The 16,199-nt window shown below is 35.8% G+C and overlaps 1 protein-coding gene across 1 annotated transcript in view; it reads right to left on the bottom strand.

The window, feature by feature from the left end:
- The window catches only part of LOC126011666 (selection and upkeep of intraepithelial T-cells protein 1-like), a 51,092-nt gene that overhangs the window by 11,934 nt on the left and 22,959 nt on the right, over nt 1-16,199 (bottom strand). The window contains exons 2-3 of the mRNA XM_049775480.1: nt 2,115-2,462; nt 686-961 (exon numbers count right to left, since the gene is read on the bottom strand). Coding sequence (XP_049631437.1) covers nt 686-961; nt 2,115-2,462 — 624 coding nt within the window. The remainder of the gene's footprint in view (nt 1-685; nt 962-2,114; nt 2,463-16,199) is intronic.

Below are 16,199 nucleotides of genomic sequence, written 5' to 3'. Positions count from 1 at the left end.
GATGGATATGGAGACTATTATGTTGAGTGAAATAAGACAAAGGGAGAGACATAAATACAGAATAGTCTCACTCATCTGTGGGATTTAAGAAAAACAAAAACAGTATAGTAATAATGTCCAAAGTCAATAGAGATAAAGGCCAGAAGGACTAGCCCATGATATAAAGCTTACCACAGAGTGCTAAGTGCAGTTAGAGAAATAACTACACTAACAACTACCATAACAATGATAGAAAGAGAAATAGAATGCCATTTTCGAAGACAGGCAGAGGATGGAGGGAGGATGGAAATAGGGGACATTGGTAGCAGGTAAGTTGCACTAGTGAAGGGTGTGTGTATTTTATGGCTGAAACTCATTTAATTATGAACATATTTGTAACCATGGTGCTTAAATCAAAACATTATTAAAATAGAAAGTATTAATTTAGAAAATATATCTTTAATTTTTTTAAATTATCTCTTAGGTAATAGGGTGATAATAGTGTCAATTTTCTGGTATTTGTATATAAATACATCTCAGCCACTTAAGTGCCCAATGGCCCATGCCCATTGCTATGTAACTTCTACTCTAAAGTTCTTTCCCATTCACCCTTTATTTGTAATTGAAGGTTATATTTTTGTATGTTCTAAAACCTTATTTCCCTTAGTACCATACTAGCACTTATTTACTGACACACTGATCTTACCTGGAAGGAAAATGTGTGTGATTTCCTCTTGACCAGTCACAGGGTTACGAAGGCAGCAACTGACATTTCTATGTGATCTAAGAATAAGGGTCATCTTCATGTTGAACAATTTATCTGTACCCTGTGAATGTGATTCTGATGTAGGTGGAATGATCTTTCCTCTGTCATCTCTCCATTCCATGTGAGGTTGTGGGTACCAACCTTCTGAATTACACTCCAATAAAATACCTTTGATACTAGATGGGTGTACAAGCATCTGTGTCTCTATATTTGTTGCTGGTTAAAAATAAAAAGGGAAACCAGTATCTTAGGTTAAAGAAAGGGGAAATATAACCAAAAATATTTCTGCCACTCCTATTCTAATTTCAGTGCATTTGGATAGCCAAACACCATGAAGTTCTGCTTTTCTATCCCCATTAATCAAAACATAAACAAGAGTAACTATACTAAAGAGATACTACAAACAAATTAAAAACATCATACTAAATACTAAGGAGAAAATGACTATTTCATTCATATTTTCATTAACTTAAATTATTTATGGAATATTTGATCAATTTAGAAGATTGTTTAAGTTCAGTTGATATAAAAACAAAGCCATCAAAATTTAAGTATTCAAAAATTTATAGAGTAATGTTTTTTCTCATATCTTCATTATTTATCATTTATATGATTAATATGAACTGATTAATGAACTGATTAATATGAACTGCCACAATAAATAACTTAAACATTTAAATGAGACTTCAATTTGTATAGTCTTTTCATATGATAGGTATTTGCCAAAAACATATATAGATGTAGATGTCAGTTTAAGAAAAACTTTTTTTTTTTCAGGCTATTTCCTAGATTATTGGCAAAATGTGCTTAACATACTGGCAAAAAATGAGAAGAGATTTAAACTTTGAATCTAGAGTAATTTTGGGGAGGGGTTTGGACCACACCCGTTTGACGTTTAGGTGTTACTCCTGGCTATGCACTCAGAAATCACCCCTGGCTTGGGGGTACCATATGGGATGCTGGGGGATCAAACCGTGGTTAATCCTAGGCTAGCACTTGCAAGGCAGATGCCTTACCTCTAGTGCCACCTCTCTGGCCCCTTAATCTAGATTAATTTTATGCAATAAATGTTCTCCAGTAATATAAATGTTCTGCATCTTATTATCTAATACAGTAGCTTTTTGCCACATAATATCATTATGTACCAGAGATGTGGTCATTGCTACTACAGAATTGAAATTTTAACTTAATTTTAAATTTTATTTAAAAATGAATGCAAGTATCTCTGTGTCTATCATATTAAATAACTTAGCTCTAGGTAATAGAGTTAACATTTCATGTAAGAGGCAAATAGTGATAGACACTGATAATTTTTCTAGATGGGTTTAGAACCATGGATACATAAATATTTCAAGGAACCCATCCTCACCTGTGACCCTCAGTTCTGTGATGGCGTCATCATAGAACTCACCATCTTGGAATAAGCAATGGTATTGTCCATCATCATCAACACGTACACCAAGAATCCTGAGGGTCACTTTACCCTCTCCAATGGCTTCTTTCAGGAGCTCTGTTCGCTCCACATACTTCGGATCTGTTTCTCCATATATATCTTTACCATCTTTGTACAAGTGAACAGGTTGTGTGTAGCGATTCCGGAACCAGCGTATCTCCATGTGCTCTGCACTCTGTGGTGGGTACAGCTGGCAACTGAGTTTAGCTTCTCCATGAAGTGAAACCACGATATGTTCCTGCAAGGCATTCACTATAAAATGTCCTGGGAAGGGAGATAGTCATGAACAATTGAGAGTGTGAGTCAAGACACATATACAGACACACATGTTTCCATAGTTTGGTAAGGAACTAGTAACTATCTGCCACATTTAAGTAACTTAAATATTTGGCACTAATAGATATAAAATTTATATTATAATATGACTCGAAGAATAATTTGAGTTCTCATATTTCTTGTTAACATTTGGGATTTTATAGTTTTTTTGGAGAGGGGTTTGGGTCACACCTAGTGATGTTCAAGGGTTGCTCCTGGCACTGAACTCAGGAATTATTAAAGGCAGTATTAAGGGGACCATATGGGATGCTGGGGGTTGAACCTAGGTTGGCTGCAAGCAAGGCAATCACCCTACACACTGAACTAACCCTTCAGACATCAACATAAGTTTTTAACATTCCAAACACTTATCTGGTTACCTCACCTTTTCAAATTAAAATATTTTTCATTACTTATTTCTTCAACTAATCGTTTTATTTCTCCCTCTCTCTCCTCCTACTGGAATTCCTGATTTTCTCTCTTCTCCTTCTGGAATTCCCGATTCTGAGATTGTTTCTTTTTTTTCTTTTTTCTTTTCGTTCTGTTTTTTGGGGCCACACTTGGTGAAGCTCAGGGATTACTCCTGGATATGCTCTCAAAAATCGCTCCTGGCTTGGGGGACCATATGGGATGCTGGGGGATTGTCAGTCCTGAGTCAGCCACGTGCAAGGCAAATGCCCTACCATTGCACCACTGCTGCAGCACCAAACAGTTGTTTCTTTTTAATATTGTAATTAATATCTCTTATACTTTTTTTTTTCATTCTCTTTTCTATGGACTTCATTCTTACTGGAGTTGTTTAATGTATCTTAAAGTGCACTAATTTGATTTTCAGCGTTAACAATACTGCTTCTGTGAGTTAGTAATGCATTCTTTTAGTTCTTTTATTTCTATTCAAACATTTATTTTATTTTAGCGGGATACTTCAAGCTTAATTATTCAAGTATCGTTTTTCAGATCATTGAGTATCAATATACAGTTGCCCTAAAGATTTCTCCAAGATGATTACACAGTTCTGATGTTGTGCATTCTCCTGAATTTTTGTTCTGTTTACAACTATGAGAAGTTTGCCCCCGACTATTCTTGGAACTATGTTAACCAATGACTGCTGATGTGTTGAGCTAGTGTCTGTCTAAGCCAAACAATGCTCTTGAGTAGATGCTGGGAGTGAACCAACATCTGGCAGGGCCTTTGTTCTTTGCTACCAAGACAATTATGATATAATTCTTCTTTTTAATGGTCATGCAATAGTGGGGATAGGCTAACTGAGCCTCTATGTATTTGCAGAACGGTTATAAGTGTGTGTGGTAAGGGTTATTAGCTGCCATGAAGTTTTGGGGTATTCATGTAGAGTGGAGAATTCAAGACAGTACAGATGACAAAGTCTGTCTCACACCTAGACAGGGGCTGGAAAGAGAAGCTAGGGACACACCCACACTTTCTCTAAAAAGGTGAAAAAATAGTCACACAGTAAGAATTTTTATTTTATGATGTTTTTTGTTAAGATGATTAATTAGTACCAAAATATATGGATTTTATAGAGAGAGACATTGCATAAAACAATAACAAACCTTTAACTTTAGATTGAAATACTGATTACAAAACCCTGGACAGGAGTGAGGGTGAAGAATAATGATCAGACTAAAGTGGTTAAGGGTTTGTTATTGTTTTATACTTGCATTTCCCTTGTTTTATCTCTATATTTCAGAGATGATAGAGGTTATCTAATATTTGCCCTTCTCCCTCTAACTTATTTTGTTTAATATAACGACTCCAGTTTTATGCACTTTGTACAAACCACATGATAGAATTTTTCTTGTATAGTATTCCATTGTGTATATATTATACATATATATGTCACAATTTTATTCATTTAACTTTTGTGGACATTTAGACTGTTTACATTTCCTGATTCTTTTACACTATGGTAAAAAAGAAATGTGCATATATCTTTTAAAAGTAACATTTTTTTATGTTTGGGGACAGATGCCAAGAAGGGGAATTACACAGGTTTTTAAGCAGAATATTTATCTATTCAATAAATGAGAGACTTGCTTAAAACCTTACTATGTGTTTGTCTTTCTCCACTGTTCTGCATTGTACCCAGGTCAAAAACTCCTGAACCCAGTTTAACAAAAGAAATGAACACTAAAGAACCCCCTACTCCCAACTCTGGGAGTCTCCTTGATATACCACTAAGGAATTAAAAATTAAGACAAGATATTACACAAATATATTAGTTTAGGTGAAATCTAAATCACTGATATCATCAAAATTAGTGATGATATAGGAAAAAAAAAAGAAATTCTCATTTGCCAAATGAGAAATGCCAATAGAACAAATATTTTGGAAAAAAAAGATGACAGTTTCTCAGAAAGCTGACTGCACGCTTACTAAATAATCTAGCAATTATGCTGGTATGAACTGAAAATTACATCCATGTAAATTTCTACTTATAAACACTAATAGCATTTTTATTCAAAATCGACAGAATTTGAAAATAATTAAACTGTCCTTAATGAATAAACAAATGATTTGTTTCTTTAATCTTTATTCAATAATAATTAATAAATAATATTTATTGAACAAAACAAAATGAGCTGTTACACCACAAAGAAGAAAATTTACCTTTCTCTTGTTAGCAAATGTGGTCACTGTGATTAGGCCATATATTGTATGATATTTTGAAAAGATTGTAACTATGGAGACAGGAAAATATTGGCTTCCAAAAATCAGGAAGACAGAAAAGATGAAAGATGTTGCACAAGACATTTTTGTATTTTTGTTGTTGTTGTTGTTTTTTGGGCCACACCCGTTTGATGCTCAGGGGTTACTCCTGGCTAAGTGCTCAGAAATTGCCCCTGGCTTGGGGGGACCATATGGGACGCCGGGGGATCGAACCGTGGTACTTCCTTGGCTAGTGATTGCAAGGCAGACACCTTACCTCGCTGGCCCCATGCACAAGACATTTTTGAAGTGGTCAAATGATTTTGTATAATATATAGTAGTACATGTATTGCATAGAGCTCTTACATAATAAATTTGAGTTTTTCAGGTCTGATCAAGGATAAGTCTACAAAGGTAGTAGATTTGGCTTTTGTTCATACATTGGTGGTGGGAGTGGGAAGCAGCATTACAAGTATAAAACAACATGGAAATTCATAAGCCATATTATCAAAACAAAAAACAGAGTTTACAAACAAAATATTAAAGAAAAGTTGATCTGATGGTAAGATAAGTACTAGAACTGATGGCCTTAAATTCAACTATGAATAACTTTGTGACTCATGGTGCCTCAATGAAAGCATTTAATCAAAATATTAAAAATATTTAAAGCATCTGAAATAAAAATAGAATTGTCTTAAACTTGAAGAGATAAAAACTTTTGATATCTGTAAAACCTCTCATAACTAATAAAAATATTTTCTGATGTCATATAATACCTTCTGTGGAGCTATAGATAAAATTTTTCAACATTATAGCAATCTTGGAGTTTCACTGCTAATAACGTGTCCTATTTCTGTACTCATAAGAATGCTCATATAATATAAGTATATTTGTAGAGCATTAGTTTTATTAGTCAAAGATTGGACACCACCTATTTTAGATGTCTATCAATAATATTTCTACCATTTAACAAACAACTTTTGCTAGACATTTTGTAATCTAATGTGCTAATTTGTCTCTGTGTTTTATTTTGTACTTATAAATAAGTTACATTTATTTCTGCTTTTCATAGATCCTCTTATAAGTGCAAATTCTTATCACTTGTTTAAACTTCACTAGTCTATCCCATCCTTTTTATCTGTTGCCTTAATAGAAATTTCAAAATGGATCCAAGATTACTTTTTCATTGTATGACTTACATTAAATCATTATTCATTATTCATTCCTATGAATATTTGGCAGTCCATCTAAATAAAGGTATGTGAAAAAGGGCAAATGGTAGGTCTTCTGTATTGGTGTTTAAGAGAAGTGTTTAATAAAAGATTTGACTTGCCAACTAAAAATAATTGATTTTCCCAACCTCAAGTTGAATCCTACACATGCTTTTCCAATAAAAAATGTACATCTTATTCTCACTATATGATTTGATTAAATCTGAGATAAAATGATCATAAAGCTTATTTTTTGTCTTTCTGTTTTTTATTATTGATATTGCTGTGGCATAAGGAGATTCATACCTGAAGTTGGTGTTATCAACTGAAGAAAGATCATGATATAAAAGAAAATGATGAAAGATAGTTCTGTAATTTCCATTATGCCTGTGATAAAAAAATGAGATAAGTTAGAAAAAAGTGATAGCATACTTAAGTAGTTGCAGAAACCACATATTCACTTATCTTTTTACTGTGTCCTAATTTTTAATTATATCCAGTTATATTTTAGTATCATAAAACAATTGTAATTTTTGTTTTTTGGTTTTTGGGCCACACCTGGTGATACTCAGAGGTTACTACTGGTTATACACTCAGAAATTGCTCCTGGCTTGGAGGACCATATGGGATGCTGGGGGATCAAACCACAGTTCATCCTAGGTCAGCACATGCAAGGCAAAAGCCCTACCGCTATGCCACCACTTCAGCCTCACAATTAAAACTCAACTTTAACAATTTTGTAATCATGGCACTTAAAAAATGTGAAAAGCTATTTTCAGGGCGGGACTCCAGAACATAAAAACCGGCAGGCTTTTGCAGAAGCCATGTCCCCTGTTTGGGACATCAGGCGGGGAAAATCCACGAATCTATGCCTGCCCAGTGGGGCCCAACTGTGAAAAACTGTGAGTTCTACCTGTAAATGTCTGTCTACTGTCCTCTTGCGTGAAACTCTTAGGAGTGGGGCAAAAGAGGCTCCAGCAGAGCACGGCCGCTTCGCTTCGCTACGTGGCCGTGTGCTCTTTCTAAGAAAAGAACACCATCGCAACAAGAAGAAAAAATCACACTAAGAACTGTGCTATATCACAGAAGCAAGCATTTCTCTCCGGACTGTCTTCTCTGTTGCATGCTCGGGCCTAAGATTTGATCCAGTGTGAGGCGTCATCCACGGAGGACTCCCCTCCCTTAGAGGCAAGTCAGCCCATCCAGAAAGGGAGGAGCCAGAGGAGTGTGCTGCCTGCATCATATAGCCAATGAATACCACCACAACACGTAGAAAAACCCACGATACAAGTGTGACAATGGGGAAACAACGCAGGCCAGCATCAGACATAGAGAATGAAGAAAACAATTCTGATGACCAGATAATGGCCAACCAACTAATCAACCTCTCAGATAAGGACTTTAGACTAGCAATATGGAAGATGCTCAAAGAACTCAAAGAAACCATGGATAGAGTTGAACAGAACACTAATAAGAACCAAGAAAATATGAAGACAGAAATCACAAAACTCCAAACTGAAATAACATGTCAACTAACAGGGCTGAAAAAGTCAGTAAACGAAGTGAATGACAAAATGGATAAGCTCTGGGACAGGGTATCAGAAGCTGAGAATAGACTTGGTGCTGTGGAAGATGAGATACATAAAATTCCATACAGCAGGACAGATTGGACAAAAAACTTAAAACAAATGAGCAGACAATGGAAAAATTAGTCAAAGAATGGGAACAGATGAAAATAGAAGTCTATGATAAGATCAATAGAAACAACTTAAGAATCATTGGAGTCCCAGATACCCAGGAAGAAAATTTCCAGGAAGAATCAACGGTCAAGAACATCATTAAAGAGAAACTCCCAGAGCTAAAGAATATATGTGATCAAATCCTGCATACCCGAAGAGTACCAACCAAAAGAGACCCCAGAAAAACCACCCCAAGACACATCCTAGTCACAATGACAAATCCCACAGATAGAGACAGAATTCTGAAAACAGCAAGATCAAAAGGGGAAATCACGTTCAAGCAAGCATCCTTAAGATTTACAGCAGACCTGTCACCAGAAACACTCAATGCCAGAAAGCAGTGGTGGGATATTGTGACAAGACTGAATGAAATGAATGCTTCACCCAGAATACTATACCAGCAAAACTCACTTTCCGGTTTGACGGAAGAATACATTGTTTCACAGACAAAAAGCAGCTCAGAAACTTTACAGACACAATACCAGTCTTAAGAGAAAAACTGAAAGACCTAATTTAAGACAAGACTAACCAAAAGACACACCAACTTTCGATATAAAGATGGCATTAAATCAGAGGACAATTCTTTCTCTCACTGTCAATGGACTAAATGCACCAGTCAAGAGACACAGAGTGGCTAAATGGATCAAAAAACTCAATCCAACCTTCTGCTGCCTACAAAAAAAGCACCTGAATAGTCAGAACAAACATAGACTCAAAATAAAAGGCTGGAGAAAAATTATCCAAGCAAACAACACCCATAAAAAAGCTGGAGTGGCCATACTAATATCAGATAATGCAAACTTTATACTCAGAAAGGTTGTAAGGGACAAAGATGGACATTTTATATTAATAAAGGGGTATGTAGAGCAGGAAGAAATAACTCTCCTAAACATATATGCACCAAATGAGGGGCCAGCAAAATATTTAATACAACTGTTGACAAATCTGAAATATAATATCAATAACAACACAATAATTGTGGGGGACCTTAACACGGCTTTGTCAACACTGGATAGGTCAACCAGACTGAAACCCAACAAGAATATACTAGACCTGAGGAGAGAAATGGAAGAAAGAGGCCTAGTGGATATATATAGGACACTTCACCCCCAGAAACCTGGATACACATTCTTCTCCAATGTACATGGGACATTCTCCAGGATAAACTACATGCTGGCACATAAAACATACCTCCATAAGATCAAGAGGATAGAAATTTTGCAGACTACCTTCGCTGACCACAAGGCTCTGAAATTATTTGTGAACTCCAAAGGGACTCAGAAGAAACACTTTAAGACCTGGAAGTTAAACAGCCTCATGCTCAATAACCAGTGGGTCTGAGATGAAATCAAGGAGGAAATCAAAAGGTTCCTGGAAACAAATGACAATAAAGACACAAACTCTCAGAACTTATGGGACACAGCAAAAGCAGTACTGAGAGGAAAATTTATAGCTTTGCAAGCACACATCAGGAAGGAAGAAGGAGCTTACCTGAGTAGCTTAATGACACAGCTAATAGAACTAGAAAGTGGTCAACAAAAGGACCCAAAAATAGGAAGACAGAAGGAAATAACAAAGCTGAGAGCAGAAATCAATGAAGTGGAAACCCAAAAAACAATCTGAAAGATCAACGAAAGCAGAAGTTGGTTCTTTGAAAAAATAAACAAGATTGATAAACCACTGGCAAACCTAACAAAGAAAGAGAGAGAGAGAAACTTGATAACTCGTATTAGGAATGAAAAAGGAGAGATCACTACTGATATGACAGAGATTCAAAGGGTAATCAGAAACTACTTTGAGAAACTCTATGCCACTAAAAATGAGAACCTGGAAGAAATGGATAAATTCTTAGACGCTTATAATCTTCCACAGTTGAAGGAAGAGGATGTAGCATATCTAAACATCCCCATCACCATTGATGAAATTAAAACGGTAATCAAAGGTCTGCCGAAAAACAAAAGCCCAGGCCCAGATGGATTCACTAATGAATTCTTTCAAACTTTCCAAGAGGAACAACTACCAATACTGGCAAGACTCTTTCATGAAATTGAGCAAACAGAAACACTTCCAAATAGCTTTTATGAAGCCAACATCACCTTGATACCTAAACCAGACAGAGATGCTACAAAAAAAGAAAATTACAGACCAATAACGCTGATGAATGCAGATGCAAAGACCTCAACAAAATTCTGGGAAATAGGATTCAATGCCTCATTAAGAAGATCATCCACTACAATCAAGTAGGTTTCATCCCAGGAATGCAAGGATGGTTTAACATCCATAAATCTATCAACATCATACACAACATCAATAACAAGAAAAATAAAAACCACATGATCATATCCATAGATGCAGAGAAAGCATTTGATAAGGTCCAACACCCATTCTTGATCAAAACTCTCAGCAAGATGGGAATGGAAGGAACCTTTCTCAATACAGTTAAGGCCATCTACCACAAGCCAGTGGCAAATATTATCCTCAATGGAGAAAAACTAAAAGCCTTCCCTCTAAATTCTGGCACAAGACAAGGCTGTCCTCTCTCACCACTCCTATTCAACATAGCACTGGAAGTACTTGCTATAGCGATTAGGCAAGAAAAGGATATCAAGGGAATCCAGATAGGAAAGGAAGAAGTCAAGCTCTCACTGTTTGCAGATGACATGATACTCTACTTAGAAAACCCTAAAGACTCTACCAAAAAGCTTCTAGAAACAATAGACTCATATAGCAATGTGGCAGGCTACAAAATTAACACACAAAAATCAATGGCCTTTCTATACACCAATAGTAATAAGGAAGAAATGGACATTAAGAAAACAACCCCATTCACGATAGTGCCACACAAACTCAAATATCTTGGAATCAACTTGACTAAAATGTGAAGGAACTATACAAAGAAAACTATAAAACTCTGCTCCAAGAAATTAGAGAGGACACGCAGAAATGGAAACACATACCCTGCTGGTGGATTGGCAGGATTAACTTCATCAAAATGGCAATACTCCCCAAGGCATTATACAGATTTAATGCTATCCCTCTAAAAATACCCATGATATTCTTCAAAGAAGTGGATCAGGCACTTTTGAAATTCATTTGGAACAATAAACACCCTTGAATAGCTAAAGCAATCATTGGGAAAAAGAATATGGGAGAGATTACTTTCCCCAACTTTAAACTGTACTACAAAGCAATAGTTATCAAAACAGCATGGTATTGGAATAAGGACAGGCCCTCAGATCAGTGGAATAGGCCTGAATACTCAGAAAATGTTCCCCAGACATACAATCACCTAATTTTTGATAAAGGAGCAGGAAACCCTAAATGGAGCAGGGAAAGCCTCTTCAACAAGTGGTGTTGGCATAATTGGATAGTTGCTTGCAAAAAATTGAACTTAGACCCCCAGCTAACATCATGTACGAAGGTAAAATCCAAATGGATTAAAGACCTCGATATCAGCCCCAAAACCATAAGATATATAGAACAGCACATAGGCAAGACACTCCAGGACATTACAGGCATCTTCAAGGAGGAAACTGCACTCTCCAAGCAAGTGAAAGCAGAGATTAACAGATGGGAATATATTAAGCTGAGAAGCTTCTGCACCTCAAAGGAAATAGTGCCCAGGATACAAGAGCCACCCACTGAGTGGGAGAAACTATTCACCCAATCAGATAAGGGGCTAATCTCCAAAATATACAAGGCACTGACAGAACTTTACAAGAAAAAATCATCTAATCCCATCAAAAAATGGGGAGAAGAAATGAACAGACACTTTGACAAAGAAGAAATACAAATGGCCAAAAGACACATGAAAAAGTGCTCCACATCACTAATCATCAGGGAGATGCAAATCAAAACAACAATGAGATACCACCTCACACCACAGAGAATGGCACACATCACAAAGAATGAGAATAAACAGTGTTGGCGGGGATGTGGAGAGAAAGGAACTCTTATCCACTGCTGGTGGGAATGCTGTCTAGTTCAACCTTTATGGAAAGCGATATGGAGATTCCTCCAAAAACTGGAAATTGAGCTCCCATATGATCCAGCTATACCACTCCTAGGAATATACCCTAGGTATACAAAAGTACAGTACAAAAACCCCTTCCTTACACCTATATTCATTGCAGCACTATTTACCATAGCAAGACTCTGGAAACAACCAAGATGCCTTTCAACAGGCGAATGGCTAAAGAAACTGGTACATATACACAATGGAATATTATGCAGCTGTCAGGAGAGATGAAGTCATGAAATTTTTCTATACATGGATGTACACAGAATCTATTATGCTGAGTGAAATAAGTCAGAGAGAGAGAGAGAAAAACACAGAATGGTCTCACTCATCTATGGGTTTTAAGAAAAATGAAAGACATTCTTGCAATAATAATTTTCAGACACAAAAGAGAAAAGAGCTGGAAGTTCCAGCTCACCACAGGAAGCTCACCACAAAGAGTGATGAGTTTAGTTAGAGAAATAACTACATTTTAAACTTTCCTAATAATGAGAATGTATGAGGGAAATGAAGAGCCTGTTTAGAGTATAGGCGGGGGTCGGGTGGGGAGGAGGGAGACTTGGGACATTGGTGATGGGAATGTTGCACTGGTGATGGGTGGTGTTCTTTACATGACTGAAACCCAAACGCAATCATGTATGTAATCAAGGTGTTTAAATAAAAAAATGTGAAAAGCCAAAATAATTTATAATACTATATTAGAAAATAGTGAAAAAACTAGATATCCTTGCCTTTGCCTGATCTCACTCATGGTACATATTTAAGTAAAACAAAATAATATACAGTAATAAATTAAGACAAATATTTAGCTCTATATTACAAAACCAAGATTCCCAAACAGGGAGAATATGGTGGAGAAAATGAAGAGGTGGACTAGAGGTGATATAGAGACAGTAATAGAGAGTCTTAGAACTTTCTTCTCAAAGACTTTCAAGCTATTAATACCTAAAGTCTACTGTACCTACAACAATAAAAAATTATGTTCTAATGATGTATGGTTGCACAAACATATCAACATAAACTAATGTCATAGGCTATGCACATATGGTGGTAAAAATGATATATTTTATGTTATGTATATTATAGCAGAACTTCCCATTTTTAAGTCCTTAAACAAAAGAAAAGATGCAAAGAAGGAACCAAGAAATTTAATAAAAATTAACGCTCAACTTGCCAGTAAAGTGAAGCAGATCACAGAAAAAGAGATACGCCTCTGAGAAGCAAAAGGGCATTTGGAAATCAAAGAAGTAATGAGCATCTTTCTGTAGATTAAGAATCATGTTCCTGGGCCCGGAGAGATAGCACAGTGGCGTTTGCCTTGCAAGCAGCCGATCCAGGACCAAAGGTGGTTGGTTCAAATCCCGGTGTCCCATATGGTCCCCCTTGCCTGCCAGGAGCTATTTCTGAGCAGACAGCCAGGAGTAACCCCTGAGCAATGCCGGGTGTGGCCCAAAAACCAAAAAAAAAAAAAAAAAAAAAAAAAAAAAAAAAAAAAAAAGAATCATGTTCCTAAATCTTAGACTTACTTGAGCTTGGTGATTCTGGATCAGATTTCCTTGTCTCTAGAGAACTGCTTCCTCCTGAAGTTCAAGGACAATCAGGAAAACCACCAGCAAATGCACTTTCTCATACTTACCATCTGTTCCGAGACCTGGCTCAGCAGCCTGATCTTTATGTTCTTTTCTTTCCAAGGTAAATTCCTAGGTAACTTAAAGTCTGAGCCTATGAACAGGACTTTGTTTGACTTCAGAGATGCAACTATCATCACTATATTGACATCACAAGTACTAACATGCCTCACCCGAAAAAGAAGCAATACATGTTCTTATGTACACATTCCAGGAGTATTTTTGCTTAGCCAAAGACTATGATAAAGATGTTTCTTCCAATAGTCTCCCCTCTCCTTAGAGGGAAAAGAGAGAAGCTGTAAAAGCACAAATAAAAAGAACTAAATTTGGGTTTGATTTTAAAATGTTTTGAGAGGAGACGTTGCCTGAGAGGAATCGTGAAATGAAATGAGCATCTAGATTTGTTTAAAAAAAAGCAGCAGCATTATGCAGGCTGGAGGGCAATGGTTCGAAAGATATGCTGCTTATATGGGGCTTGCTTTAGACTGTGAGGACTTTCAGAAGTACAAGAAGGAAGAGCGAGGGTGCTCACACTCACTCCAAAACATTTCTAGTAAAATCAGCCCAAATACTGACATACCTGGAGTTTTAGTCAGATTGGTGTCTCTACAGGGAAGCAAATTATTAAAAATTTTAATGAATCACACAACTCTTTTAGTAGACTTTTGTTCCCTAACTTTGAGTGATACTATAAAGCTATAGTAATAAAAGTAGTAGATGGCTGGAGAGATAGTACAGGGAACAGGGTGCTTGACTTGCTCAAAGTTAACCTGGATTCAACCTCTTGCAGCACATAGTAGTCTTCTAAGTGCAGCAAGAAGTGATCCTTAAGCACAGAGCCAGGAGTAAGCCCTAAATACTACTGGCTGTGGACTCAATTTTTAAGAAATATGTTTGTTTACTTATTCAATTCATTAATGTTCTAGATATGAAATCCAGAGCCTCACACATGTGAGAAGCAAGTGTTCTGCTGCCGAGCCATATCTCCAGCTTTATGTACCTTTTTACATGCCACAATGCATTGTCAGTATTTTTTATTATTCTTCAAAAACATAACTTCAATTAATTGATAGATTACTTTTGTGTCTCAATTTATTTTTAAGTATCATCGTTAGGACTCAAAGGAGATGAAAGAATCATATTTTTTTGTTTAAATTCCAAATTAACTGGAAAATAAAACTAAATTAAAAAAACAGGAAATCTAAATATTACCTTCAATTTACTTTCTTTTTTTTAATTTAGGCTCTGTGATTTACAGTTTTACAATCTGTACTATCTTTCTAGCTCTAAAGAAATAAGTTTTGGGAATAAAATAACTTTCCAAGACTGAACAAAGACAATACAAAGCATGTATTGAGAAAATTAAAACTAGGATTAAGTCTCTCCAAAAACAAAAACTGAGAGTACTATGAGTTCATTACTGAGTTCTTAACCTTATTTGAAAAATAATTACTTTATTCAAGCACTATGATTACAAAAATTGTTCATGATTGTCATACAATGTACATACACCACCCATTGCCAGTGCACATTTCCCACCATAATGTCCCCACCCTTTCTCTGGCTGCCTTTTGGCAGACATTTCACTATTTTTCTCTTTCCTGTTTTTTTCCCCTTTTGACATTGTGGTCTGTACTATAGTTAATGAAGGAATATGTATCATGCATATCACTTTCTCCCCCTTTAGCACCCAGTTTTTGTCTATGGTTATCATTTCCAACTATCATTGTCATAGTGACAGAGAACATCTCTACCCTAAAAGCACTGTTCTACTATTTGTGGCAAACTTCCTACCATGAACTAGTCCTTCTGACCCTCATCTCTATTTATTCTGAATGTTATTATTAGATGTCATAAAATTTATTTATAGATTTATAAAATTTTATTTTATTTATAAAATTTATTGAATAGATATGGAGATTATTATGCTGAGTGAAATGAGTTAGAGGAAGAGAGAGAGAGACTTAGAATAATCTCACTCGAAGTTCTTCTAAATCTTTCAACAAGATCTACTTTCACTACTTTTCAGACTCTTCCAGAAAGTTCAAGAAACAAGAATCCTAAAAGTTTCTATAAGGCTAACATAACAAAAGCACACAAAAACGCACCACTAACAAAAAAAATTATAGACCTTATATCCTAATAAATATAGATGCAAATATACTTAACAAAATACTAGCAAACAAAATTCAGCAATACATCAACAGGATCATACATCATGACCAAATAGAATTTATCCCTGGGCTGAAAGAATGGCTTGATATATGGAAGTCAATCTATATATCAATACAAGAAAAAACATATCAACACAAGAAAAACTAAAAATTATATAAAATATCAATGATGCAGTTAAAACATTTGACAAAATAAAAAATACTCATGCATTATTAGAAAAAAAACACTAGAATGGGGATAGTAGTTAC

The sequence above is a fragment of the Suncus etruscus genome, chromosome 6 (genome assembly GCF_024139225.1).
Source record: "Suncus etruscus isolate mSunEtr1 chromosome 6, mSunEtr1.pri.cur, whole genome shotgun sequence".
Classification (NCBI taxonomy): Eukaryota; Metazoa; Chordata; class Mammalia; order Eulipotyphla; family Soricidae; genus Suncus; species Suncus etruscus.
This window is presented reverse-complemented; position numbering and strand designations above follow the sequence as displayed.